This window comes from Aythya marila, assembly GCF_965140915.1.
Source record: "Aythya marila genome assembly, chromosome: 1".
Classification (NCBI taxonomy): domain Eukaryota; kingdom Metazoa; phylum Chordata; class Aves; order Anseriformes; family Anatidae; genus Aythya; species Aythya marila.
Window position 1 is genome coordinate 152,167,053 of NC_139042.1, and position 27,207 is coordinate 152,194,259.

General features: G+C 46.4%; 1 protein-coding gene across 8 annotated transcripts in view; it reads right to left on the reverse strand.

Annotated features, from left to right (window-relative positions):
* Positions 1-27,207, reverse strand: part of RBFOX2 (RNA binding fox-1 homolog 2) — a 158,247-nt gene that overhangs the window by 106,191 nt on the left and 24,849 nt on the right. For all 8 annotated transcript variants that reach the window (XR_014316910.1, XM_082753287.1, XM_082753289.1 and 5 more), the window contains exon 2: positions 21,420-21,470. Coding sequence is in view for 7 of the 8 variants with exons in the window: in XM_082753287.1 (XP_082609413.1) it covers positions 21,420-21,470 (51 nt within the window). In the remaining variant the exon portion in view is untranslated. The remainder of the gene's footprint in view (positions 1-21,419; positions 21,471-27,207) is intronic.

Here is a 27,207-nt window from a genome sequence, read left to right on the forward strand (position 1 = left end):
GAAGCCTGCTCAGCGCCCGGTTAACAGCACAGGCTATTTATTTTTTATTTTTTTTTAAAGGGGAAACCAAAGCCCGCTGTGTGTAGAGGCTGGGGAGAGCTCGGCTGAAGGGAGAAGGCCGCTCGTGTTCGCGCAGAGCCCTTCAGCTTTCCATTCCTTATATGTGCAAAGTGTGCAAGCCCGCACACACAGCTCTCTACTCACCCAGAGGTACATCATGTTAGCCTGGGTCGCTCAAACCCAGCAGTGAGATGATCCGGGAAGGCGAGAGGCACTTCAGGAAAACTGTCGAGACTGAGATTTAGGGAAAAAAAAATAATAATAATAAAAAAAAAAAATCCGAACGGCTCAGTTTGAGGCTTAGAAAGCGTCTCGCCTCCTCCTCCTCCCCCCTCCTCCAGCTCTGGCTGCTCTGCGCCGCGCTCTCGCACTTAATCTCTCCCTGGGAGTTCCCAGCCCGTGTGTCTGCACTGGCGTGCACAGCACACACTCTGCATTTGCCTCCAGGGGATTTCTCTCTCTGTCATTCTACTTCTGAAAACACGATCTCGGCCTCGCAAGATTCTTGCAAGAGGCAGGGATGGGTGGGGTTAGCAATAAATGCAGCCCGGCTCCCGGCGCCCCAGCGCGCTTCTCCCTTTAGGACAGGGCTCCCGAAACGTCAAGGAGGCAGAAAGCTGGCGGGGAGCAGACCCCGTCCCCACGCTCACGCTTCTCCAAGGCCTGTCCCTAAACCTGGGCACCACGTGCAGCACGGTACGGGGCTGCTGCACGTCTTCACCTGCACCCAGAGCTCGGTCACGCTTCAGCAGCAGCCCTTGGCAGGGAGCGAGGCGCTCCTGGCGCTGAGGGGAAGGCCGAGGGAGACGCCATCGGGGGGGAGAAGCAGCTCTGGGATAAAGGGGTTAACCTGTAGGAGTTTTACAGGCTCCCCACCGCCAGAGGGAAAGCAGCAGCTGGCTCTGGTCCCCTCAAACATATCGGGTGTTGGTGGCTGGGAGAGCTCCCCCCAGGCAGCACCCCCTCACCGCAGCGTGCTCCCACTCTTCTCCTTCCCACCCCTTTTCCCCTTTCGGCTCTGCCAGCCGGAGGAGCTCCTGCCCCATCCGACAAGGCCCGACAGGCCCAGTCCTGCACCCGTGAAGCCTTCAGCACAGCACCGAGGGACAAGCGTCGCCTCTCGTCCCCTTCGTCAGCCACACGGCTCTGCCACGCTCAGGGAACGGGTTTCGTGCCCCGCTTCCCTCCCCGCCTCGAAATGAAGAATCGACTTCCCTCGCTGGGCTCCGGATGCGAAGTTAAAATTGGCCTCTCCTCAAGTGGGGAAGAGAAAAAGAAAAAAAAAAAATATCGTGTTTTCATTGAGGCACTGGTCTCCTTGGAAATGAACGTCGAAGCAATATTTTTATCTCTGGTGAGGAGAGAGAAAGGGTGCTCCTCCACCTCTCACCTCCACTCCTTTTGCTCCCGGATGACGTGATGGCAGCAAGCAGAGGGGGCAGCAACACGGCCTGCCCCGCTCCGGCCCCACGAGGTGGGGAACAAGTGGGCTCCACGGCCACAAGCAGGCGATGCCGGCATCTCCCAGGCCTCCCCATCTGCTCTCACCTCTCAGCACAGCGGTTCGGGTCGGGAAGGTGAAAAGCAATGTTCCCCAAAATCACTTACTGCACCAAAGCTGATGCACGGTCTCCAAAGAGTGACAAGTGTGGCCCACGTGTCTTTTCTTAAATGCTCCAAAAGGAGCAAAACAGCAGCAGGGCTGATGTTCACACCACGACTAGATGCTTCAGTTAATGTTTCGGCAGCAAGCTCTCACACCAGGGGAGGCTCCTAGTTCACCCACCTGCAGACTCAGGCAGGCACTTCCGCACCCAATATACTCGATGAGATTTTCAAGATTTTCTTCTGAACCAGGATGCTGATTCAAAAATGATCTTACTATCATTTTAAGGAAAGCTGAGATTCCTCGTGTGCAGAGAAGGAAGTGAGAAGACACAGGGACTAGGCAAGCAAACCCAAATTAATCTTACTTCATGTGCATTTCCATAAAAGACTTGAAAAAGATGTGTGCTTAAAACTGAACTGAAGAGTGGGCAACAAGCTCCCTAGCACACACACACACACAGTCCTCCCCCTTCCTGCCATCCTTCAGGCTCTTCCAAGGGAGAGAAAAGAGAAAGAACAGCCTTACTCTGAAACTTCAGTTTCAGCTTCAGGTACTGGTTAGAAATCATCCCAGCTGCTCCACGGCTGGCCAGGTTGCACTCAGGCTCCAACGTGAAGCCAGGGTTATGAACTCTCCTCGAATCATCCAAATACCAGCTGGGAACTCACCTGCCACCACCGCTGGTGAGCCATCACCTCTCCATGGAAGCTACGGGAGAAGATTACTGAGAGCAGCAGACTCCTGGTGATGAAATAACCCCGGACCTGGGGCGCTTTTGGATGAACTGCAAGAGCAGGTTTCTCAACGCTCAATATGCTCAAGCAATGAGAGGGGAGCGCCCAGTCGGGAAATCAAGCTGCAGGATGGATGCCTCCAGCGGCACCGCTGCTCTGATTCAGCCGAGCGCTGCCCAGATGCTCAGAGCAATGCCTAGGAGCACGGAGGGTGCTCCCAAGGCTTCTTTTTTTCTTTTTTTTTTTTTTTCCAGAGTATACTGAATTTCAACTATATTAGCTGGTCTGTAAGAGACTTCCACTGAAAACTTTTTTTTTTCCTAGAAAATTTATACTAAGACACAAAATATTCTGTAAGGAGCAAGAGGACAACACGATGTTAATGAGTCTAATTCCAGAAAAACACAAAGCAAGACATCACTAAGACAGGCTTCTGAAACAGGTAGCTAGGATCCTTGGCAAATGCTTTGTCTTAATCCCAACGACAGCGCTTTACAGGATGTATATGCCAGGGAACTTGGAAGGCTGCTGTCTGTGGAAATACGCATGATCTCTTGGGGATCTTCCCTGCCTCAGAAAGGATTAAAAAGAGAAGGAAAAACATTTTTAAATTAATATAGACTGAGCTAAGAGAAAAACGTTCAGAGAGCTTTAGCCTAATGAAACACGTGCCCATCTCTGAGGGAAGGCTGCTGTGTAAATCAAAGTGAAAGGGGGAAACACAGCCTGCAAAGACACTAATGCTTGCTGGAGAGGTAGGGAAAATAACAAAAGAGGTAGCAAATAACAAAAGGGAAGAGAGAAAGAAAGGGAGCAAGTAACCAGACATTTAGTATTACAGTATTTGGCAAAATGAGAAACACTGGTAAAACAACAACAAATCTACCTCCTTCTGTATGAAAAGTCCTGACTATACAGAAGAATTGTGGCTGCTCAGTTACGTGCATATATTCAACCCCAAAATACTGCTGATACAGAAATTTCAAAATGCCAAATGTTAAAAAAAAATAATAATTTCAAGAAGTTCTAACCCATTTAGGAACAATCTGAGTGGGCCAACGGGGAGCAGGTATGGCACCGTTTCAAGCTGACATTATCTGTTTCTAGCTGATTGTGTCTCAGAGGCATATGATTTCAAATGCTTGTGGATTAACATTCTAGCAGATAAAGCTGGAGACAGGGTAGGAGCTAGTGCGCCTGCTACACACTACTGAAATCACATTAGATAGCAAGCAGGATGAGTGGCTAGCTAAGCGCCTCTTCATAACGGAAGGGGAAAAAAAAAAAAACACACGATCACCAAGAATTTCAAATGGAATGACACACGCAGGAGGCGTCACGGAGCTAATGCCAAAGAACACCCTTGAAATTTCTAAATTATAGAAAACAATTTCTTAGTTCAAGAAGTGTTACATTCAAAATGAGCAATTCCGCATTAGGTTTCATCTTGACAGAAAAGAGCAATCAATTGTAAAAATAGAAATTAGTGCTAGCTTAGGTAAAAACGATTGTGACAATCACGTTTTGATATATGGAAGGAGAATAAAGACCAAGCCAGTGCATCTACTTACATACTTGGCATTCGAGTGGGACCAGAGGTACATTGCCATGCTTTTTCCTGGACAAACAGATCAGTTATTGAGGTTCCCAGTCACATCCCCACACTTGACCACTGCTACTTATTCTAACGAGTGATTAAAAAAAAGAAAAGCTGAGACAAGGAAACAGAAAGGAAACTAGGAAGGGCAAGAAAAAAAAAAAAAAAAACTGACAAGGGAGCCGTGAAGACAGGAGGAGGAATTCACAGCCAGAGCTGAAGGACAATAACAAATTCGTCAAGGGTTCTCAGGAGCGGCAACCCCAGCGATCAGCTTGACCTGCTGTTATGGGAAAAAGGTAGAAACATCACCAATACTGAAGGAAGAGCGAAAGCATTCAATACGTTTTTCTGCTCTATATTTGGAAAAGAAGTCAGCTGTGGCGGCCCTGTGATAACAGAATGCTTTCCATTCCAGCAGTAACTACGGAAGATGTTCCAACAGCTTCCCAACAAACAGCGCCGTTGTCCTCTTATCTCGCTGGAGCTTACGAACAGCAGGAATGTAACCAGATAACAAGTGGGTTTCAACCAAACTACAGCTGTGAGCATATTCAGGTGTGGACACTTCGGAAGGCCTGCAGTCTGCGTCTCGTTGCTTGCTCTGCATTCCCAGCACTAACAAGCCCTAGCTCTGGTACTAACGCTGATCTTGCTGTAAGGCCAAAAGCACAAGCATGATGCAATGACATCCCCCAATGTTTATGTTTGTTGGAAACTATATAGTGAAAGCCCTGCTGCAGTTAGCTGAGCCTGGCCAAAAGATTACGCCTGTGTCATCTCCTGAAGACTACATCAGGGAAGCAGTGCTACTGGTGAAGTCACCAATACAAATTTTCGCAGCATCTGAGTTTCCCTAGGAGCATCCAGTCGGGAGCTCTTCCTCTAACGAGATCTCAAATAACATCCCAGTGCAGAGCAAAGCCAAAAATACACCAACGTGGGGGCTGATAGCGGGAGTTTCACAAAACAAAGATGCAGGCTGAAGGCCTGTGCACCTGAACACATCTAGGAGAGCGTTCAGGTACATGAATGAAGAACACTGATCATAAAAATATCTACTCCTGAAGTTTAATGTGTCTTCTGGCAACCCGTCCCATAAAACAGAACTGTAAAAGAGCTTTTAAAAACAGCCTGAACTCAAAGATGAGATGCAGTTCTTTTATGATCAATAAGTGCTACTGAGTGCATGTGTTCCTCTTCATCGTGCAGCTCTCCTTGGCTAAAAAGCGGGACAGGAGGTGTTCTGAGGTGGGGACAGGCTGAGGAAGGAAATTTCATTTCAAACCAAAGGAAAACAGTTGTTTTCAGCCAAAAGGCAAACTGGGCATTCATGTTGTATGCAGAAGCTGAATCAGATTGAGGATGAAGACTCACTCGCTGTCCCACCACGATAAAATCTTCAAGGGCTACCCACAAAGGTCTGACTAGAGATGGGAAGGGAGACGCGCTCTGCGATGCTCAAAGGCAGATTGCTCTGACTAAATGGCTTATTTAGTCTTATCTGACTCTGGCAGAACGTCCCGGCAAGAGAATATGGGAACCTGACTCCTGCTATTTGTGGGGTTTGGGCATGCCTCGTGTTTGGGTTTTTTGTTTGTTTGTTTTAAAGAAGATTAGAGATGGGGCTGGGAACTACCCGGGGAGAGGCACAGAAGGCTGCTCTGGGCACACTTGCAGTTCCTATGGAGATAAGAGGATCCTCTTTGAGGTTGGTTTCCTCCTTTGGGTGCTGCTGGAGACTACCCTTGCAACAGACTACTGCCTGTTTGTGAAGCTTCCCTCCACTCAGGATCCTGGCATTATCTCCGATTATCAGAATTGCTGAACCACAAGGTAGATTTCCTCTCAAAGTCCATAAGGACTCCAGGAAGCCTCTTCCTGCATTACCCTGTTTGTGAAAGGAAGTAACACAAATACAAAATGCATACAATAAATCACCCAGAAAAACACCACAGTCCCTTTTAGATGTTTTGCCAAGCAAATAAACCCAACACTGGCATATTACAAGAAGGAAAAAAAGCCATTTTGTTACAGAGCAACTCACTTAATTACTGGAAAACTGGATTCCCTATTCCACCTCCAGCAGGTATGGTTTGGCTATGCTCAAAGAGGCTCCTGAAAAGAGATTACTTATTTAAAAGCAAACGATCAAGTGTTAGTTTATCTTCCACACACACAAAAATAAATAAATAAATAAATAAATAAATATATTAAAAAAAATATATGCAGAAAGCCTGAAGCAGTAAAACACCTTGACATGCAAACAAAACCAATGATTTTCAGGGACTGTCCTGCTGCTGACTTCACGTAGTAATTAAATTTAAGTCATTAAACAATCTTCAGAAGGTCTTAATTCACAGGCAAGTACATAGCAGAGAAAAAGGCAATGGGTACCAAGAAAAGCGTTTTAGTCTTTGTTTGGGATTTTCCTCTTCTCACAAGTATGTTCAAGAGCCCAATTCTGGAAGGCACTGTCAATCCTTCACGAGAAGCCCTATGAGCTCAGTAACTATAAAAAGTGTTTCGCTAAGGATGTGTTCCCACATAAAAATATGCTTTTAAATTAAAACAAAGAACACCCACATCAACAAAATTAAGCCACAAAGCCAGAGAATTCAAAGTTAAACGTTCAAGACCATGCAAAACTCTCGGATGTAAGAAAGCTGTGGTATACTGGTTTGGACATTCATCTGCAGAAATGAAGTCGTGATGCAACTGCTCCCAGGATGTAGCAAACATGAGTTTGGGCAGCCACTTGGGAATTTCCATGAATTACACCTGTCGGTCTTCCCGTGGGGGAGCAGGATCAAAATTTGCAATCCTCCACCACCTTCTGAAGAAAAACTAGCAAGCTTAAGGTCTGCATCTCTAAAGCCAAGCGTGACAGCTGTATTTTCAAGCCCCATCTTTACCCTTCTCTCATAGCTGGATATAGTCTGAGGTTCATATTGAATTGGCATTCAGCAAATATATTCAGGCAATCTTAAGAGGGAATCAAAATAAGCTCCAACACTTACTTAATCTTAAGTTTAGTCAAGTAAACTTTAACCCTAATGTTTAATATCTTCACCAGTAATGTCCAGAAAACAAAGATTCACAACCCTTCGGTTTCTCCAGCCAGTATGAGGTAGCACAAAGTATTAAACATTATCAAACTCTGAAAAAGTCCTTTTTTAGTGTCAAAGCGTGAGTACAACATCCCATTGAACTGATAAAGAGCAGAAAGATTCTTTGTGCCCCAGACTTGTGTGTCAGTGCCAAGTAGGATACCTCTTGGTTGTGGGTTTTGAAGAGGAAGCCATAATTAAAAGCCTGAACTCAGCTCCTACCTCAACGCAGTTCACAGTGGTAGTTACACCAAAGGATGAGCTGATGGCATCCAAGTGTTATCCTATTCAAAGGATAAGGCTCCAAGTAACAAGAAAAACTGCTTCAAGTATCTCATCAATGGAGCTGCAGCATTGTTACGCCATTTTTTGCCTCTGTGCTTACCGTGTCAAGTGGCTGCACCACGTGAGCGATCCATCAGCACTGCAACAATCCAGCAAATTGAGAAACAATGCGAAGGTGAGAGCATTGCAACAGTGGGAGAAGGAGAAGACGGGGCACAGCTCCCTTCCCTAGACCACACAGGGGCTTATTAATATGCTGAAACTTCGGTTTAGGCTTGCTGCTGATAATAGGAAATGCAAACCAAGGACAAAACCCTGCAGTTCCTCGCAGAAAGGGACTCCTTTGGGCTTGTTTGTGCAAAGGAAGGTTAACAATATTAGCGAGTTATTCAGGAAGTAATGGATACTCTCTTGCCCTGAGCAAATTCCTTTTCAATAACAGTAGTAATTTCCTAGACAATACAGCTATATCAAGGTATAATGGCTACTATATTTATCTACATAGGCCCTGTACTGCTGGGATCTAATTTACTACAGCTTAGAAAGCAGTTTACAAATCCTAGGATAGTAAAATTGCTAGAGACCTGAAGAATGAAATTCTCTCTTGTATCACTTGGGTTGAAGACAAGATTTTAACATCCCTTTTTTTTTTTTTTTTTTTTCCTGAAGAGTATGAAATGCATTCTCTCCAACTCAGAAAAACTGGAAGACTAATAAACCCCACAAGGAGACTGCGAATACACCTATGAGAGTGAAGGAATCAGCTTAACAAATTAGACATCGTGCATTTTTTTTTAATCTTGTCATCACAGGAGCTTTATTTCTTCTTTTATTCAAAGAACATTATTCCAGTTGACACCGTGAGAAGAAAAATAATCCTTAACATTACATAGGAGCCTTATGCACCTAATGAAGATAAAATATCTTAAATTTATGATGTTTTTGTTAGCTGAGAGCCTGAAGTACGGTCTCGGTACGAGAAATGGCACAGGCATATCATCAGCAAAGAGGAGAGGCATGGCTCCAGCTAATGAAGAGGTAACACTGATAAACACTGAAAGGCATCTCCTGAGAAACAACAAAACTGAATTGCTGAAAGACTTTGGTGGAACACAGCATCAGCGAGATAAATAAGGGTGGGTGGAAAGAGACCAAACACACGTGTCAGGGGACTGCAGCTACTTCCATTACATAACGGCAGTACGGAAATCCAGGCGAAATCGCCATTAACAGGACTAAAAGCAAAATATTTCAGCGGGAGTATTGGCAGTTGTCAAACCACATACAGGAACGGCAGGCTGTTCAAATGTAAAAGGCATTAATAAGGCATAAGACAAAAGGCTTAAATAGATATAAAACACAGAGGAAGATTTCTAGAGGACAGAAATGCTACTGGGGGGAAAAAAAAATGTTATAGAATAGAATATCCCAAACTTCAATTCAGAATGATCAGCAAAGGTCAGCTGTCAGAAAAGCAATTCTGCTTCTGATCTCATCCTGAGCAAAGCAGTCCTTAACAATACCTCTGCCACCACCACCGAGCCGGATTATTCTAATGGCTGCAGAAAGCAGCTCCTGCCATCCGCCTGGCTCCTCGCTGCACGATGAGCATAAGAAGATTTAGAAATCTGAGTGTGTGTGCGTAAAGGCTAACTACGTTACTTGGTTCCTGGTAAGATTTTTTTTTAATAAGTCTTTTTAGTGTATAGATTTAATATGGGAGACTTCCAAAAAGACACTTGGCTAGGCGTCTAGCTGGATCTTTTAAGAGGACATTGTGCCATTCTGCAGATCTCACAGACCCTGGGTGCTTGAAACACCCAGAACTGGTAACACAGGATATTCCATGGGATATTCAAATACACAGCTGACACAAGCGCCAAGAAAATGTTCTTGCATCGGGAGGCTGTTGGCTCTCATATGAGCAAACTGATCTGGTCTTCAGCATCACTGCGGTCTGTGGGGGTACAAACATACCGGGACTCTCAAACACTTCCAGCTGAGCTCGTATCAAGGTTGTTCCACCTTCCCCTTTTTCCCACCCCCTACCATTAAAAAAAAAGTACCATAAATTCCATTCTGCTGCCTTTTCTGTTGAAATCCTGGCAAAATTAGGCTCTACCATTACAGATTGATTACAACTTCCGTACTCTTCTAATCCCTTTTTAAGGCAGACAAATTGCAAGAGTAGCAGCTCCCTCACGTTCAGTTCAGATGAGATGAATGGTGTGAAGTGACTATGACCAGTCAACGCATGGAATTGTTGTGCCAAAGGTCCTACCCAATAGATTCTCAACTTATCTTAATCCAAATTTAAGCTTTGAAGTGTAGACATAGCCTCTGACAACTCCTGTACCGTCCACAGAAACGATTTGCTTTGTTATCAAAGCCACCAGCAACAAGAGAATACGAAGTTCCTCTCTGCTCCCAAATTCCCAGAGAGCAACAGTGACCAGAACAATCTTTTTTTTCATCCTTGTGTGACCTGAAGAATGCATGTTTCCTCTCAGATAAAGGCCTCGCTATGGTTATCTAATGCTAATGTCACTACAAACTGGATTAGAGACGCCCAGAAACCTCGAAATATCTACATGGATAGTCAGCTGTATCCTAATTCTACGTCTGAAGGAAATCAAATGCTCCAAATTGTGCCTAATGTAGTTAACTTTGCCCTTTAGGTAGGATAGACCAGTAAGAACATATTACACAGTGATTAGATTAATTCTTGAGTGAAATTCAGAGGGCTGGCTCTATCTGTCTATTGTGCCAGTATATTTCAAATTATTTCAGACTACCAGCACTCTTCCCCTGCTCTGCTCCTCAGCAACAGCTGCTGAAGAAACACAGCAGTTCTCTGTCTGGGGCGAAGTTGGCAGCAACTGGGGACAACGCTGCTGTCAGAGTTCAGCTCCCAGTTCTGAAATGCCATTCTACTGGAAATACCAGAGAGCCTAAATCCGGCTACATATACCGCGGGACGTAAAATATCTCTATCTCAGCTTTCAGCAGAAAGCTCCGGAGGCTCATGACATTTACTCCTTTGGCCCCGTCAGTCTTGCTGCAGACCCTGCAGAGGATTGGAGCTGGTTGCCATAAATGGTTGGAAAACAACATGTTCTCCGAGCACTTGAAATTGAGGAGCACTGTTTTAGCTTAGGGAAACAGTGGCGAGGAGCCAGGGTGACAGGTGCCCCAGAAATGGAGATGATGATGAAGCTGTTGCCAACATGAGCCGCTGCCGTCCTGTTGACCTGTGAGAAAGGGCAGCCCGCGCTCCCCAGGTGTATCAGGGAAATGACGGACCAGAAAAGGACAGGATGCGTTTGCTGGCAGTAATTCAAGTCTCTCCTCATTAAAACCTGGCCGTGAAGGAATTTAATGGGTCTCATCAGGAACAATGCTACCAGTAAAACTTTATTAGGCATCGCGGTGAGCGCAGCTCAGGGCTGCCGTGACACGGCAGAGCAGCTCGTCGCAGCCCGCAGGCAGCAGAAGAGTTAAAAACGCAGATTCCTGCTAAAACTGCCAAGAGCTACAAACCTTCTCCTGTGTGGGCGGCAGCAGCAACTAAATCCACTCCCCAACAATTGGCTGGCCTGCGGAAAGAGAGGCGGGGAAGAGACAGGTCATGGGGGAGCCCCCCCCCACCACCACCACCCCCAAGTAAATAGCTGCACAGCATCTGCTCAGGTTTTCGGCTGAAATCTGTCAGTCGGGTCCCTTGGTTTCACCACCAGCCTCTGCAGACAGCAGCCTCTGACCTTTATCAGGAAGAGCACCCTTGTCCTCTAATCACAGACTTCCTGGAAAACGCAATCTAGCCGGCAATTAATACAACATGAAAAAGAAAAAAAAAAAAAAAAAGGCTCCGTATCATGGTATTAGCACTGCAACGTTTTTAAATACACCCCCCCACCACCACCACCAAAATGGCAGAAGAATTCAAGCATGTTCTCACAAGCCGTCTCACTCCCACTAGCATTACCTAACAGGACTCGTGCAAAACATTCTCCCTCACCTTTCCCCCCGCCGCCAAGCCTGCCCTTCCCGCAAAGCCTTCTCGTGCAGATGTCGCCTGCAGCAGCGCGGCTCCTCGCTGTGCAAGCTCCAACACAGGTGTGCAGAGCGTGACCTGGGCAGAATTACATGTGCCGTTTCCACTGGGAAATCTAAGAGACTTATTAAGCCAGGACAGTGCCGATTAATCTACTAATGGAATGAATCAGAAGTGTGTTCCTGGCCCTTCTCCTTTCACATCCCAAAGCCTCCGGGGAGCTGAAACCATCTGGCAAATGCCTGCTCCGAGCGACGTTACGCTGGAAACACCTCTCCCTTCACATCGAGGAAGAACGAAACCATCTTCCCTCCAAGCAGCTATTCCGGGGAGTATCTGCTTAGCTCGCTGAGGAAGCCTGCAGCATCCCTTCAGCAGCGAAGGCAGAGCTGCTCACTCACCGTGCAGGAGAAGCGGGCAGAAGAGCGAGCGATCCCATTCATTGACTCGGGGTCCCGCTGCAGCATGAGCCGGGCAGCGAAGCAGTTAACGCAGAGGCTGCCCTCCCACAGACACTTCCCGACAGCAGGGAGGCTCCTGCCCAAATCTCTCGGTCCTCTTTCGGTGCAGCGGGAGCTGCAGGTAGGCTAGCGAGAAGGTGTTTATGTAAAGAAAACAGGAAATCTCTAAGCACCGGAGAAGGAGAGCTGGCCAGGGAACTTAAAGAGAAATCAAGATAGCAAACAGCTCCGAGGTTCATACACGATGCGTGTTATTACAGCGAGGCAGAGGGAAGGACTGACTCAGAGATGCTGAACATCCTGCACCCTTTGAGTAATAGGCGAGATGAGGAAGAAACAGAGCTATGAGACAGCTGTCACAGAGAACGGACCTCTGGCACTTGTAAGATCATACAGCAGCACAGAAGACTCCTTATTTTACAATTTAGACCCCCACACAAAAAAAAAGAGAAAGGTCCAAGATAACAGCAGTCACACAGCTGTGGAATTTATGCATGTGGTAACAACTGCTGTGTGTTTTTTTTTTTACTGTCACAGAATAATATGAGTACAGGGCAGGGGAGACAAGAGGTCCTCCGTGCTCAGAGGCAATGCAGAGCATGTTTAGACAAGCATCCATCAGGAATTGCCTAACTTGTTATTACAGACTCCGAGAAGCAGCAACTCTGGTCCCCTAAAATTACCCTGCCTCAGTGCTTCACTACACTGAAACAGAAAATGTTTCACCCCGTAATACACAATTTAGGTCTTCTTTGATGCTAACTATGCTGTCTTTAATGGACACAGTAAATAATCATTCCCCATCCTCCATACTTCTCTGTTCTTTCTTCTTTTTATTTTTTACCTGCTTTTAAAGAAATGTTTTCCTCATATATCATACAATCGAAGCCTCTTTTTTTTTTTTTTTTTTTTTTGTTTTCCCTGGACTTTTTCCAAACTCTGCCTGCATCTTTCCTGAAGCACCTATAACAAGGTACAGTGCTCCACTCACCGTGCTGAGCTCTGAAGAATAATTACCTTTCCTCGTTACTTGACACACCTGGAAATCCATTCCAAATTCTTGAGACCACAAAAACCAGCGCCGCGTATTCAGTTTGTTATCTCCTGTTACCCCAGATGTTTCCTTCAATATTACTGCTTAGCCAGCTACTCTCCATTTCACATTGGGAATTCAGCTCCCTCCATTAATACAGCTTGGTTTTGTTGAATTTCAAACCATTTCCTCAATTTACCGGGATCTTTTTGACACCTACCGCTGCCTTCCAAAGGCTGCCAGTGCGCACACACAAATATATTCATTCACTGAATTACCCTGATGTTCGATGAGAAGCACAGGAGGGCACAGCAGCCAGGACAGACCACGTTAAGACTCCAGATACCACACACACAGAGCAAAGCATGACATAATTACTCCAGACATAGTTTTCCAATGAGGTGCTCAGGCGCTTCTTCATTTCACCTTTCATTTGCCTAGTTTATGTAAAGGTCAGGCCGGACTAGATCTGAAGCCAGTAGCTTTCTCCATCTGCCAGGCCTGCTGCCATGTCAAAGGAGAAAATTAAATTCATCTGACATGATTGGTCCTTAAAAATTAGCAATCTCTGTCTGCTGTTGCCTTAATTTCCTTTGGTAAAGCATCTTGACTGTAAGCATCCGATCTTTTTCAACATCTTCCTCGGTCCTGTAACTACACTGACTGGTTTTATTCCTTGAGCTCTCCACACTCCCTTTAAAAAAATAAAAGACAGAAAAAAGGATGGAGAAATAATGTTTATGTATTTATTCACACACGTACATCCTTCATTTCCCTGAAGGCTCTGAGACTGAGCAGCTTGCCCTGAGAGGCTGTGGACTCTCTCCTTGCTTGGTGACCTCCAAAAGCCACCTGGACGTGGTCCTGGGTAGCCTGCTCCAGGTGGCCCTGCTGTGGCAGGCCTTGGAGCAGGGGGCCACCACATCGCTTCCCACCTTAGCCATCCCGTGGTTCTGTCAGATTTCCTGCTCTGCAGAACACAGACAGCCTCCAGGGAACCTGGAGAGGCCAAAACCAAGCTGGACACGGGGCACCGAATCGCCCTCCCCTGCTCTCCCCGAAGCACGAGGTGCTCCTGCTTCACGGCAAGGGTCGGAAACCAGGAGATAACCCCAAAGGCACGCTCTGGAAAACGAGCGGAGGCAGGAGAAAGGCGCTGGCTGAGCGCTGGGTGCCCTCTTCTGGCAGCCCACAGCCCGTGCCGCAGGGCCAGCCCCAACCCGGGCACCCCATGGCCCTGGGCCCAGCCAGGCTGCCCAGGTATTGGGGCACCCTTACTGCTCCTCCAGGGCCCTCCACAGAGCCCCAAATCCCATTGCTCACCGCCACACCATGCTGCACTGGGACGCTTCAGGAACCCGGCCTGTCCTTCCTCAGCACGTACACCTGCCTGGGGGGAACTGGGAGTCGCTTTTGCAAAAGCAGTGCAGCCTTTCAGGAAGAAAAAGGTGTTAAATACACACTCACATTTTCTTTCTGCTCTCTGTTGTGATTTCTTTTCCCCCCAGTTAGGAAGAAAATCCTAACCCATAGGTGTCAGTGCAGCTGTGGATGCGCTAGGAAATGAGGCCTTGAGCCCGCAGGTTGTTCCTCTCCCACCCCTGACAGCTCCCAGAACAGCTCAGTTTTAAGTTAGCCGTGCACAGAAGGACTTATTTTTTTTTCTCCTCCCTCAAAAACCATACCTAAAGTGCAGGACTCGTCGCCACAGGATGTTGTGGATGCCAAAGACTCAGACAGCCTCAGCAAGCATTTAAACAAGTTCAATAAAGAAAAATCTATCACAGGTGACCTTAAAAATAAAATAAAATAAAATAAAAGAATCTATGGCCAGGAAATCCCAAAGCCACCAGACTGCTTAAAGAGTACCTAGCAGGGGAAGTATCGCCGAATCTTGGCGCTGCTCCCTGTGCTTTAAGTACCTGCCATTAGACACTGTCAAAGACATGATGCTGGAGCAAAGAGACCTTCTGCCCGGCTCAGAATAGCCACGTTTATGCTCTTCAGTGTGATCTAATACCCACAAACAAGCTGTTTTCTCTACACCATTGGGTTTTACCCTGCACTCCTCCAACCGATCATTTTATTGACTGCTTCTAATACATGAGCCATAGTCTCTTGCACTCCCAAAACCATTCGGAAGGGGAAATCTGACCAAAATGCTGCCCCTCTAGCCCAAATACCTCAAGGGGTTGGAGTCTCCAAGGCTCTTGCAGGCATTGGGTAAGACTTCAACGGTCAGAAAGTGCATCAGAGAACAAAAAAGTGGTCTCCTGGTCCTCTCCCAAGAAGGATGACTCACAGCTCCTCTCTTTAACCCCGAGAAGAGATGAGAAATCGCTTGAATCGGACAACCCAAACATGAAAGGAATTTATATTACATCATCCAGCCCATTTCCTGCCAACGCCTTGCAGCCCCAGAACTTGGCCGGACTATTCATCAGCAAGGTAATCGTTACTTCCCTTGAGAGACCGCTTATAGGGCTGCAGGATCTTGTTGTCAGGAAGTCTTCCCATGTATTCCAATTAGATGCACTCTTTTCCCTCATTTCATCTTCTCATATAACTTTTCTCCTTTTTTTTTGTCATTGTTTTTGTTTTGCTATTGAGTAACAGTGAGGCACGCGTTGATATGGAGCTTGATGAAGGATTTTGTGAAAGATACTCAGTGTTCTCCAAGAAGAGGATTCCCTGCCTTGTATTCAGAGGCTAGGAAAGCAGCAGACACGAGGGAAAAGGGAAATAAACACACTTAGATCCATTTACAGGACTTGCCAACTGCACAACAGTATGCTTCATGTGCTACTTAACCCTTCGGATGGGTCTTGATAGCAGATCAGCTACACAGAAAGGAGAGGAGAGATCTAGGGAATGTGGCCATCACGCCTCAGTTCAGAATATAATTTTAGAAAGCAGTTTTGCAACAAGCTCAGTGCTTGGCGGTGTACGTGCTACAGCTTTTTCTAATCCCAGCTCCTGCATCTTTCCTGCAGTTTCTTATAGGGATATAGTTGGGGCTTCAGAAAATAAGGAGTCACCAGACAAGTGTTTTCCCAAGATGGTTCTAAATTTGGAGGAGAAAGGTTACTGGAGTGGTCTTGGAGCTCATCCTTCCTCTTCCAAGTCATCGGTGACTGGATCTGCTTGAACTTCAGTCTGTAACCAACCCCTCCTTCAACTTTGCTTCCACTCTGCTTTTTTTCCTACCCCAGTATCTCAATTTACAATGCTTTTCACGAAATTCTTCCCATCATCAACATTTTCCCCTCTGAACACTGCGAGTTAAGAGTTGGATGCCAACCTGTAAAAGATGTCCCAGCAAGTCCTCCCCTGCTGCAGTGGTAACCATATTTCTGTAACACACCTTAAACTGTCCCCACCCTGCTTACGGCCTAGGTGCTAAGCTGTAACCCCACACAGTTACCCCACTACACACCACCAGACCCCTCCGTGTGCAACTGCTTCACAGATACGTCCCATCTCTTGATTATCTTAGAGCTTTTTGCTCAGACTGCATTCTCCAAAATGAGGCTTGTTATCTTTTATGGGACATCGCAGTTAGGCCAGTAACAGAACATCCCATTGGTCCTGTCTAGTACAGAGAGGAAATATTTAACTGCCTGCCCGGAGGGAGGTTGTGGAAGCCAGGAAGCAGCAGATTTGGCAGTCTTACCCCCTAATTCACCCAATCTTAGACATAAGGAAGATGTTTAGAGCAGTCCCCCCTCATTAGCTTGGGTCCATCCCAAGCCTTGCATCGCTTACTTTCAGGCAAAGAAATACTCCCCTACAGTACCATGAATACCAAACCTTCTCCGTTTTACACAGAGGACCTCAGATACTTCCTAATCTTTGTCCTGGCCCTTCGCTCAAAGAGAACAGTTTTGAACTTTTATTCAAGGCCTTTCTCCCTCTCTCTGTCACTCAGTTTAAGGATTTGCATTAAATATACTTCATTCAAACCAGAAGTGCAAATAAGGTGGCAAACAAACCAAAAACCCACAAACATTAACCATCCCTTCCAGCTCCCTAATAACACCACTTCTGCTGCCACAATCTTACTCGTTTACCCAGCAAGTTAGCATACTCACTAGAGGGTGTATTTCCCTGGTCAGTTACAAGAAGGGAAACAAATTAAAAACCCAAATGCTTTTCAGGAATACTACTTAAAGGTTTAAACTCTTGAGACATGAAGCCTTTGTAACTGGAGAGATTTTGGCTTGTGAAACCATGGTACAAGTAAGAACAGAGAAGTAACCAAGACATTTTCTTCCAGAAGGTCACTACTTTATGGCGAGAGCAGCTTGGTATGGTAACACTGAACTAAACACCAAGAGGTTTTTGTGGATACCCTAATCCATGCTGAACTTCCAAGCTGCTAACCAAGTTGAGGCAACATCCCCGAATTCATACTTCATCCATGTGATGGAGAGGAGGGAGACAGACAAAGGAGACCCGGACCACCCTGGGCTTCCTCTCCCAGCTCCCTGCACAAGGAAAACAAACAGAAAGAAAGCAAGAGGGGAGGCTTCCTGTTCTCACAGCCTGCAAGCACAACTCACCCAGAGCAGCCCCACAGCCACGGGGAGGGAGCGCACACAGCTTGCCCGCGATGCTCCAGCAGATAGCCCCAAGCAGCAAGCGAGCAGCAGCCCAGGGGAACAGGCTGACAATTGGAGAGGATTTAACAGCATCTCACCTCAAGCCTGAACTCAAACTGAGGGGCTCGTGATAAAGCTGTTCCCAGCAGTTGCCATGGGCACTCAGGCTACCCTGGGCTGCAGGCTCATCTACAGAGACGAGAACAAGAGGTCAGGCCCGGTGAGCGCTCGGGTGGCAAATCAGCCACCCAAATTACACTGAAAGAGGTGTCATTTGTGACAGGTAATGCCATTTCCACCACATTAGTACCGAGCCAATGGCCCAGTTTAATTTAAGAACGGCACTCGCAGAAGCATAAGCTTTAAAAAGAGGCTTCAAACCAGCATCCTAACCTGTTATGATAGCTGAGGATCACTCTCCATAACAGGAGAGGTGTAACAGCTCTAACACCCTGACCCAGTTCTGGCGTGTGCAATTACCTCCTGCTTGCATAAACTCTCTCCTCTCCTCTCGTCCCTTCAGTGGGAGCCGAACAAGGTGTTCTTGCTCATTTCGTTTCCTGTTGGAGAACGTTATTTATTTTGTGCAGCTGCCAAAGGCTGCCACAGAAGTGCCAGCATTCAGCAGCAATTCACATGAATTTTAGATACCACTTCTAATACACATGAAAAGCACTAGAGCAATGCGACACAGACCTTGGCTATATATAAAACAAGCTGGCATGGTTAGCACGGAATAACTTTCCAGAGCCAGAGTATTTATTCTCGACGAGTTTGTATATAAAAGTTGTGTCAGAAGAGCTGTACTGGCCATTTTCCACACGGAGACAAACTCCTAGGATCTCAGAGCTGTTTGTCACGGCTCGGGAAATGAAGCAAAGAAGTCTTGGTTCAGTGCATTTCAGGCAGGCGCTCATGTTACAAAAAAAGAAACACTATTTTGCTAGCAGGCCCGACGGAGGGATAAAGCCTCCAGAGAATAAGCTCTCCTCACCAAAAGCCTCGGTTCTCATCTCGGTTAACAGCCTTCCCGTATCCTCCTTTTGTGGAGGGCTTCATTTGTGCCGTCAGCCTAGCACTGCAGAAAGGCAGGGGCATCCTGCTGTGCCTGCACGGGCTTTATGGATCCGCAGAGCAAACCTTGAGTTCTTGAGAAGAGCCCCAGAGAGCTCTGCAGCTCCCTACACAGCTGCACCAGCCCCAGCAGTGCCGTGCTAACAGCAGCAGAAAAAAACTCTGTTTTTAGGCAAATTGTTATGACACTGATTTAGTACACATGCTCCTCAAGCCCCGCCACCACAGAAAGCCCAGCAGGGCAGCACTCTGGCAGCACAGGCAAGGAACAGGGGGGCTGTGCCATGTGTTATCATAAAGCAATCACACAACCAAATGAAGAGAAATACAGCCTCGACATGAGCTCATCTCCCTTGCCTCAGTGCTGCTGCCCAGAACACTTAAATATCTGGGAGAGGACACGAGATAAACTTTGGACTGTAGACCTAAGCGCTCCCCAACGGCCAACGCAAGGACTCAAACCAATCCCATATCCCTGCTGCCAGAAAGAAAACGGCAATAATCTGGAACATCTGGGTACGCTTTAACCACTAGAGGGTGTAAAAACAGCACAGTGAAAGGTTTGGAGCCAGCAATTAGTGGCAAAGAGAGCTGGAAGGAGCGAGAAGGACTTGCAAATAAATGAAGGAGTAGGATGCTAAGTAAGGTGAAAGGCAGGGTAGGTTATATCCAGAGAATTTCTAGTGGGACTGCTGTGGTCAAACGATGAGGTGCCTGAAAATAAACCTCTGCTCTGCTACTTCTGCTAAGGAAAACATTGTGGTAAAAAGCACAGTACAGGGATTTGCAATAAATAAGTGCAATGGCAAAGACCAAGATACGCAGATTTACACTCTCCAACTCAAATCCATCTCCTAATCTGATGAAAAGGAGAAATCTGACACAATTGCTCCTGCATCTCGTAATTAACTTTGTTACAGGGTCAGGATCACTGCATACAATCCCACACCACTTCCTTCCTCCCTCCCCAGTGCGGAAAAGCAGGTGATGCATCAGGCAGTGCTCTCTCCCCTCACACCAGCCCATCTGCAGCAACAGAGGGCTCTTTTCTACTGCTATCGTGTTAGAGGCTCCCAATCAGATTAGCTAAAAGCCTTGAAACCTCATTAGTGAAAACCAGACCTGAATTTAATCCGTTTCAGGGCCAAAAGCAAGAAGGAAGGAAAAAACCTTTACCACAGATCAAGATGTCACCAAGAAGAGATTTGATTCTCTGTTTCAAACAACTATTTGCTAAAATGAAAACACCCAAGTGTTGCTGCTGCTGTTTGCCCACTGGGACATCTCTGTGAAGCTACGGTCCACCTGAAATACATCGGCACACCAGCTAATGTCCATCCCTTCCTGCTCACCCAGACAGAGCCCCCCGGGGCTGCCCAGTCCATAGCACAGCTTCCCGAGCCCGTCGCCGCTGCTCTGGTGACCCGTCAGCAACAGCAGCTCTGGACTTTCACATCAGAAGAGTTATTAAGGGATGAAAAAGAGGAAACTCGTGAAGCAGGACATCAGAACGAAACACCCAGACAACCCCAAACCAGCCCAAAATGGGAACAGTGAAACACAAAATACGGTGCAGACAGTGCTACCAGAATGGAAAAGCTGAAAGCAGACAGGAATGTCTTTAAGGATCCGGGACTGGCCCTGGCTCTCAAAAGTTGCGTTTTTTACTTAGCCAGGATATAGCAGGAACCCAACTCCCATAGCACTGCAGCACATATTATCTATTTCTGCTGGTTAACAGTTTGATATATCCCAATGCACATTCTGAGCAACTCCCTCTTATACAGAAATTCATACACACATTGCGAGCACCAGAGGCTTAAGCTCTTCAGCTGCTGATGCTGCAGTGTGCTGCCCCACCTTCATAAAAACAGGCCTCACCAAGACGGAATGAAAATCCCTTTCTCCAGACAGGAGTACCTGAGAGCATTAGAGAATTTGATTTTAGCTTTGCTATTTGTTCATTACTGAAACGTGACGCATTATTGATTTTCTGTGCATATTAATCTCGTCTTACACTGGCTCATACTCAGCTTCGCAGGAGCAGTGCATAAAACTGGAGAAAAAAATACCTCCATTCCAAGAAGGGAGATCTAATGTGTGACAGTTGTGTCTCGTAATCCATTAAATTTCATTTGTTCCAAAGCATCTCCTCCTTCCTTTGCACAAATCCATCAACTGGGATTTCTCTGTCTTCTGTTAGGACGCGAGAGAATGCTTAACAGATGCAATGCACCACGCAGTGCAATTTTGTACTGCTGTGGAGTGAGAACATCCTGGATAAGAGCAAGGGGCAGGGGCCCTGAAGGACTTGAAAGGAAGGCAAGAGAAGTTCACAGACGCTAGGAACAACCCAACGGGGCACGTCGTTCCCCACTGCACTGGCAAAGCTAGCAACGCAGGCTCGCACAAAAAGTAAATGTTGTTTTGCTCCCCAGATGCTAGAATTACCGCAATAAAACAGGGCCAAGCATGCACTGGCACTGAGCATCTACATTCATTAACGCTGAGGAGATATAGTGGGAGCTTAGGACGGGGATTTGAAGTTACAAGAGTTTTTAAGAATAAAGAATCTCCTGAGCCGTTGGTAATGTGGAACATTTTTAACCCCTTTCTAGGCACGTCGCCACATAGTGCTGGAGGCCATAAAAAACCACCCCACTCACCATATAGATCTCCACAAGCATTGCACAACAGAACAGAATTTCCACTCCTTAACAAGATGGTCAGGAAGCCATCGGACAAAACACCCCTAAGCGTACAGAGACACGCAGGCACATTGACTGCAATCAGACTCTTACTTGATTGTCTCGTGCTGGGTATCCATGATAACCTGAAGTCAGAGGCTCGTTCTGCAAGACAAGAAAACAAAGATTGAATGTAGTGGTTACACGGAATGGAGAGCAAGGAATTACAGGTCTGTCTTAACTCGGCCAAAAAGAAGAACCTGCATGAAATGGGAGAAGAAAGAGCCACGATTAAAGCATTCTGCTAACGTCCTATCATCCATGTAAGCCGATACACCTAAGATTTATTTTCACCTTCGTACGCCAAGTTGTGCAGAAGGAAAAAGAAAACAAGAAATCAGAGCCCTAAAATAAGCATAAACTAATCCTACCTCACCCCCTATAATTTCAGTTGTGTATAATTCTCGCGATTTTCCAAAGAATTTTTTACATGCAAACATCATTTACCATCGTGAAAACTGAACAAAATAGAACAAGAAATTACAGAAGTTGTTGCCCACCTCGCCCGGTCCTGACGAAACGTTTCCCTAAACATTCCCTAAACTAGCCATAAAAGTGTTAATTTTCCCCTTTTCAAAACTAGACTAATAGTTTAACGTGAACTTAAAAAGCAGTCAGCGTAACTTCAATTACCCTGGCAAGCCCGAACAGTACCTCACACGATAGCAATCCAATCCTTTAGAGTTTCTTCCTCCACCCCAGAAGGGACCCTAAACCTACACTCCTGGCAGCCCTGTCACCCTGCTCCTTGGGGCACGTGAACCACCAGCACTTCTGGAATTTCTCCCCAAAATCCCCAGATTCTCCTCTATTTTAGCAGTGCACTGGGGATTAAGATAACACAGCTCCTAATAACTTCTAAACATTCATTTGTGTTTATTTCTTTGTCTTAATTTCTTCTCTGTTTCTCTCCCTTCAAGGCTTCCTTTTCAAAACAGGGAGAGGGCACTCAGGTGCCCCGTGCATCCTCCTCCCTGGGTAAAGACTAAACTAAACCAGACAAATCTTATTTCAGTTCCACCCTGGTACCCCTCCTCACCCACAAGCACCTCCCTGCAGAGGGCTAGGACGAAAGGAGGCCAGCAGTCCCCCGCAATCAGTTTTTAAGTCCGTTCCTATCTCTTGTTATGGCTGACAAGGAGGAACTCCTAAGCCAGCCCTGCGCTTTCTCCGGCAGCTCTTGCAGAAGGGAGAGACCCTGACAAAACACAGCAAAACAATCCCAAATGGTCAAAAGTGAAGGTTCTGCTTTTACTGGCGCTGGGCTATTCAGCTCAACGTGGCCAGCTCCTACCAGAGAGAAATCTTCTGCAGGGAATGCAACTGCAGGGCTAATTTCAGTTTACACACGAACAGTGCAACTTCTGCTAAAAAGCTAGATGCAAACAATCCAATATAGGGCCTCGCAATGCTGTTTTAAATTCGTGTTTGTCCTCCCCTCTCCTCTTTTTTACCTCAGACCTGCCCAGGGGATTCTCTGCGGAAACTTGCCAGGAAACATCAAACTCCATCTCCAGGCTCTCCCACTAAGCCCGGGTAGCGCAGGCGGGATGAGAGCTTCAAGGACAGCACAAGTGCTGGCAGCCGGTTTGGGGGATTAACAGTAATTAAGCTGACCACCCTGCGAGTACATTCTTCTCAAGCACTGACAGCCAACGAGCAGGTAAAGCACGAAACTCCACAAATGCAGGAAGAGCAGAAAGCACGCTCAGGCTGGAAGAAGCAAGCGGAGACTGACAGCTGCGGTGCTGGAGTGTAACCCAGCTTCTGAGTTTTACCCGTGAACCTAATTAAAACCCAAGCAACATCACGATGGAAATGCACAGCTATTACTCCCCCCGCATCCTCAGTGTAAGTACACATTGTAAGAAAACACTTTGATTGCTGTTCCTCCCACACACAACAGTTTACCAGCCTAAATGAGTGCAATAAATGTCCACCTCCTATTTCTCTTCTCCTGCTAGAGATCATTCCAGGTCTGGTTTGAACGGCACGTTGGACACGTGTGTGCAAGGTCAGTACCTTAAACGTGCTCGTGTGCCAGCAATCTCTTTCAACAACACCTTGGAAACCAGGAAGGTTTCCCCACGGTGAATAAGGAATAAATGGAGAAGGTACCACTGCAGATGCTGAAGATATGGACGGTGAACATAAGCAGAGAGTAATAATGAAGAAAGGAAAAAAGAAATAGTTATTTTGGGGATGATGTTCTTCATCGCATCAGGGACTAAGGAAAGGACCTGTCACCACAAAGCAGTGGCTGAAAAGGGACAAAACCAAAAGCTTTGTGGGTTTCCTGAAACCAAAGGCCCTGGATGCACATAAGTCACCTCCAGAAACAGAATGGTTTTGTAAGTAGAAGCAAATCACAAGAGTGTGCAAAGGAAGAGAAAGATGGCTAGAGAGATGTATGGATGGCCCACAGCACATAAGAAAAGAAACATCTGAAAGAAACAAGAAGAAAAAAAAATAAGTGGAAGAAAGAAAACACAGCTCGCAAACCCCAGTTTGCTTTTTGGAGAACAAAACCCACAAATTATAACTCAAAATGTTTGAGGGACACTGTTTCAATAGAAGGTAAAGGGACGGGTGAAAGGAGGTTACTTCATGAAGCAAGAGCTTGGAAAAAGTGGAGGTTAGGAAGAGGGTAGCAGCTGGAGCAGTAAGGTCACTCAAGGGCCAAAGATATCTCTGCCTTCCGTACCGCAACGCTGCCACGAAGCACTGAGCTATTTGCGAAATCCCTGCTGTGCGTATCATTGCTCTAATTGAACTTCGCTCTCCAAGAGAAGGCAGCGAGCGCCCAGGGAAACCGCCTCCCGCCAATAATCTCCAGCGCTGCCAATTTTACAGGTCACTAATGGTGAATCCGGGGCCTGCTGCATGCTTATGGCATGCGGGGCGTGCTTTTGTTGCAATCCAAACGGAGCAAGAAGGGAAGGAGTTAAACTCACGGCTGGAACAGGACAGTCCAACACGTCCAGAGAGAAAGGGGATCTGGGGCAGCAGAGACGGGGGATACAGCAGCATCTCCTCCACCTGCACGCACACAAACCTCATCTCACAAAATGGAAGCAAAAAGAGAAGGGGGGAAAATTTATCACAGATAAATACCCTGCCCTCAAGCACGCAGGGACTCCCCCTTCCCCTAATGGCCTGGTGGGAGAGGGAAGCCCCAGCTAACTCCGCTTCTCCCAGCAATTACTTTCCTCTTTCGCTACCAACATGCAACCAGACGTTCATAAAGAAATTGAGTTAGGCAGCGCTAGCCTGCCAAATCAAATCAAGCTGCCACCGGGATGTTTCATTACTTTGTTTACCACTGAAAGGCATTTCTCAGGTACTTGCAATTTGCTTTGGAGCGAGGAGAGAAAAATAGACGATAATACAGCAGATCAGATTGCTGCAGCTCACGTTGAGATTTTATTCAAAGCGTACTGACAACCTCACACGCGCTTCCACACCTCCCTCGGACATGTGAGCATTGCTGCTGTACCCTGCTAACAGTCTCTGGCTGTCCAAGGGGATTTAACAGGAATAAAAGTCGCAATTCAGTCAGATCCACTAAGTCCTAAATGCTCTCTTCACCTCAAATATTCCCCAACTTTGAATATCCCAGCCTTGTTAGCACAAGTTCAATCCCACTGGCATTTGCAATAGTAGGGTCTGCCACAAAGTGCAGAGCACCCAGGCTTTGATGCTGTTAGGGTTTGGCTTTTGTTGTGGGTGGGTTTTGTTTTGCTTTATTATTTTTTCTTATTTTTGTTTGTTTGGGGTTTTTTGGACAACGGCTGTTTTTGTTTTTCTGTCAAGTTAAGAAATTTTAGAAATCACTGAACTCAACAATACTTGAAAACAGATGGGGTTTTCCATCAGCCAGGACAGCAGTAAGAAATGACTGGCTCTGCACGTTCTGCTGGCTTATGAAAGGCCACAGAGGACCGGAGCACAGTCAATCATCTAGAAGAAATGTCATAGCTGGAATGGATAATGAGAGGTCTAAAAGTCTCCTCACCCTTTCCTTAAAAATAAAGCTAAAATTTAGCTTAAAGAGGAAATAATTCTCTTTGACCTAACTTGACCCCAGAACAAATTAATTTTACATCTCAGAGTCATTTTGCTAGACTCAATCAGAGAAGCCTGATTAGCAATTGTTTCTTGACCGCCAAACTAAGCCTAAAGCCTGCAGGTTAAAATTGCACTACTAGGAACCATTAGCTCAGTAAATTCATCCATATTTCTCCAGCCAGAGAATCAATTCCCATTGAATCCCAGCTTCAACTTGAAGCACTGAGCCCTCTTGGTTGCAAAGACAGTCTCAGAAACAAGACCAAGTGATCTCCCTTCGCTGGATTTGCAGGATGCCTGGCTTCATGACAGCACTGAGAAAAACTTCAGAGTGAAGTTAATGCAATTTTTTTCAAGTTTCACAACCACCTCCCAGGGTCTGGGCGATGACAGCAGTAGATGAGAACAGCTCATTCCCCTCTGCTCCGGCTGCCCCCAGGAGTTACCACCAGCACAGCAGCCTGGTGGCTTGGACAGACACGGAGAGGGAGAGCTCCGGGAAGCCAGAAACCTCAGAGCTACACAGAGCAGCGAAATAAAGGTGACAAAAAGTTACTTATTCCCCCTGAAAGCAAAATGGGATTTTGAAGTGGTGAGATAGCACAAGCTACACATTTATCAGAGACTTGAGCTAGACAAACAGAAGCCACTTTTCCAGAACACCGAGAATAAGATGTTTACAAAAAGAGGCTGCAAAAAAAAAAAAAAAAAAAAAAAACAAACTGGCAACTAAGCTATTAATCTGAAAGTGACAGCTGCGAAAAAAAAAGTAAAGCTTGTGAGCCAGGCAGAAATCCCAGCACTGCTCTCCGCAGCTCAGTGGTTTCACTGTCCTTTTTGCTACACGTCTCGCACAGCACAAAAAACAGCAAATCTGGGCTTTGAGGGGGGTGAGCTCAAAAAAGGCATTTTAGTACTTCACCTGTGGCAGTGCACTAGTAGACCTGTAAATACCTTGACCTTATTACCGGCTCCTAGGAAAACAGGTATGTCTTCATTAGGCCCTTCCTTGTACAGATCGCTGCATATCAGCAAACAGAAAATCGCTGTTTCTTTGCCCAAGTGCATCTGATGCAGTCAGTTTGCGTTCGATTTGTTTGCGCCGTCTCCCTACCTCAAATTATCTGTGGATAAAATTAATGGGAAAAGCAGCATCTACGTCTGAAGTACCGATTATTAATGAAAAAAACTGAACTAAAGTAGTTTTTAAATGGATCTTAATGTCACCCTTCTCCCTTGATACTTACCCTAATTTGATATATAGCTCTCGCTAATCACTCTGCAGTTCCAATAACTGCATCTATAGTGTGGGACACTTCCCTTCAGCTGTCTTCACTTTCAATTAAATTTGGTTCTCGGCTTTGGCCGGGCTCCAACCAGGCAGACGTCACCCAGCAGAGGACTTCCATTTATCCACTTCCTTGTTAGCGTCCTGACATCAACAACCCGTGCTGATGGGGACGCGAGCAACAGGACTTTAGACTTTACTCCTTGCTCGTCCCCTTTTATTCTGGAGCGTGTTTGGGGGCTCAAAGCGATTCTGGCAAAAAGATTTTGATAAAAGGCACCCCGCCAAGTAGGCTGTGCGCTGCTGTCCTTGTGATCGCCCGGAGAACTCGTGCTGGTTGGCATGGCCCCATCTTTCCACGCCCAAATTACCGAGGCTGTGCCTCTAGGGACAGACGGACATCACGGGGCACCCTGGAGGGACAGACGGACTGGCAGCGCCATGCTCCAGCCACGAAGGCCCGGAGCCTGGCCTTGCGTCCCCAGG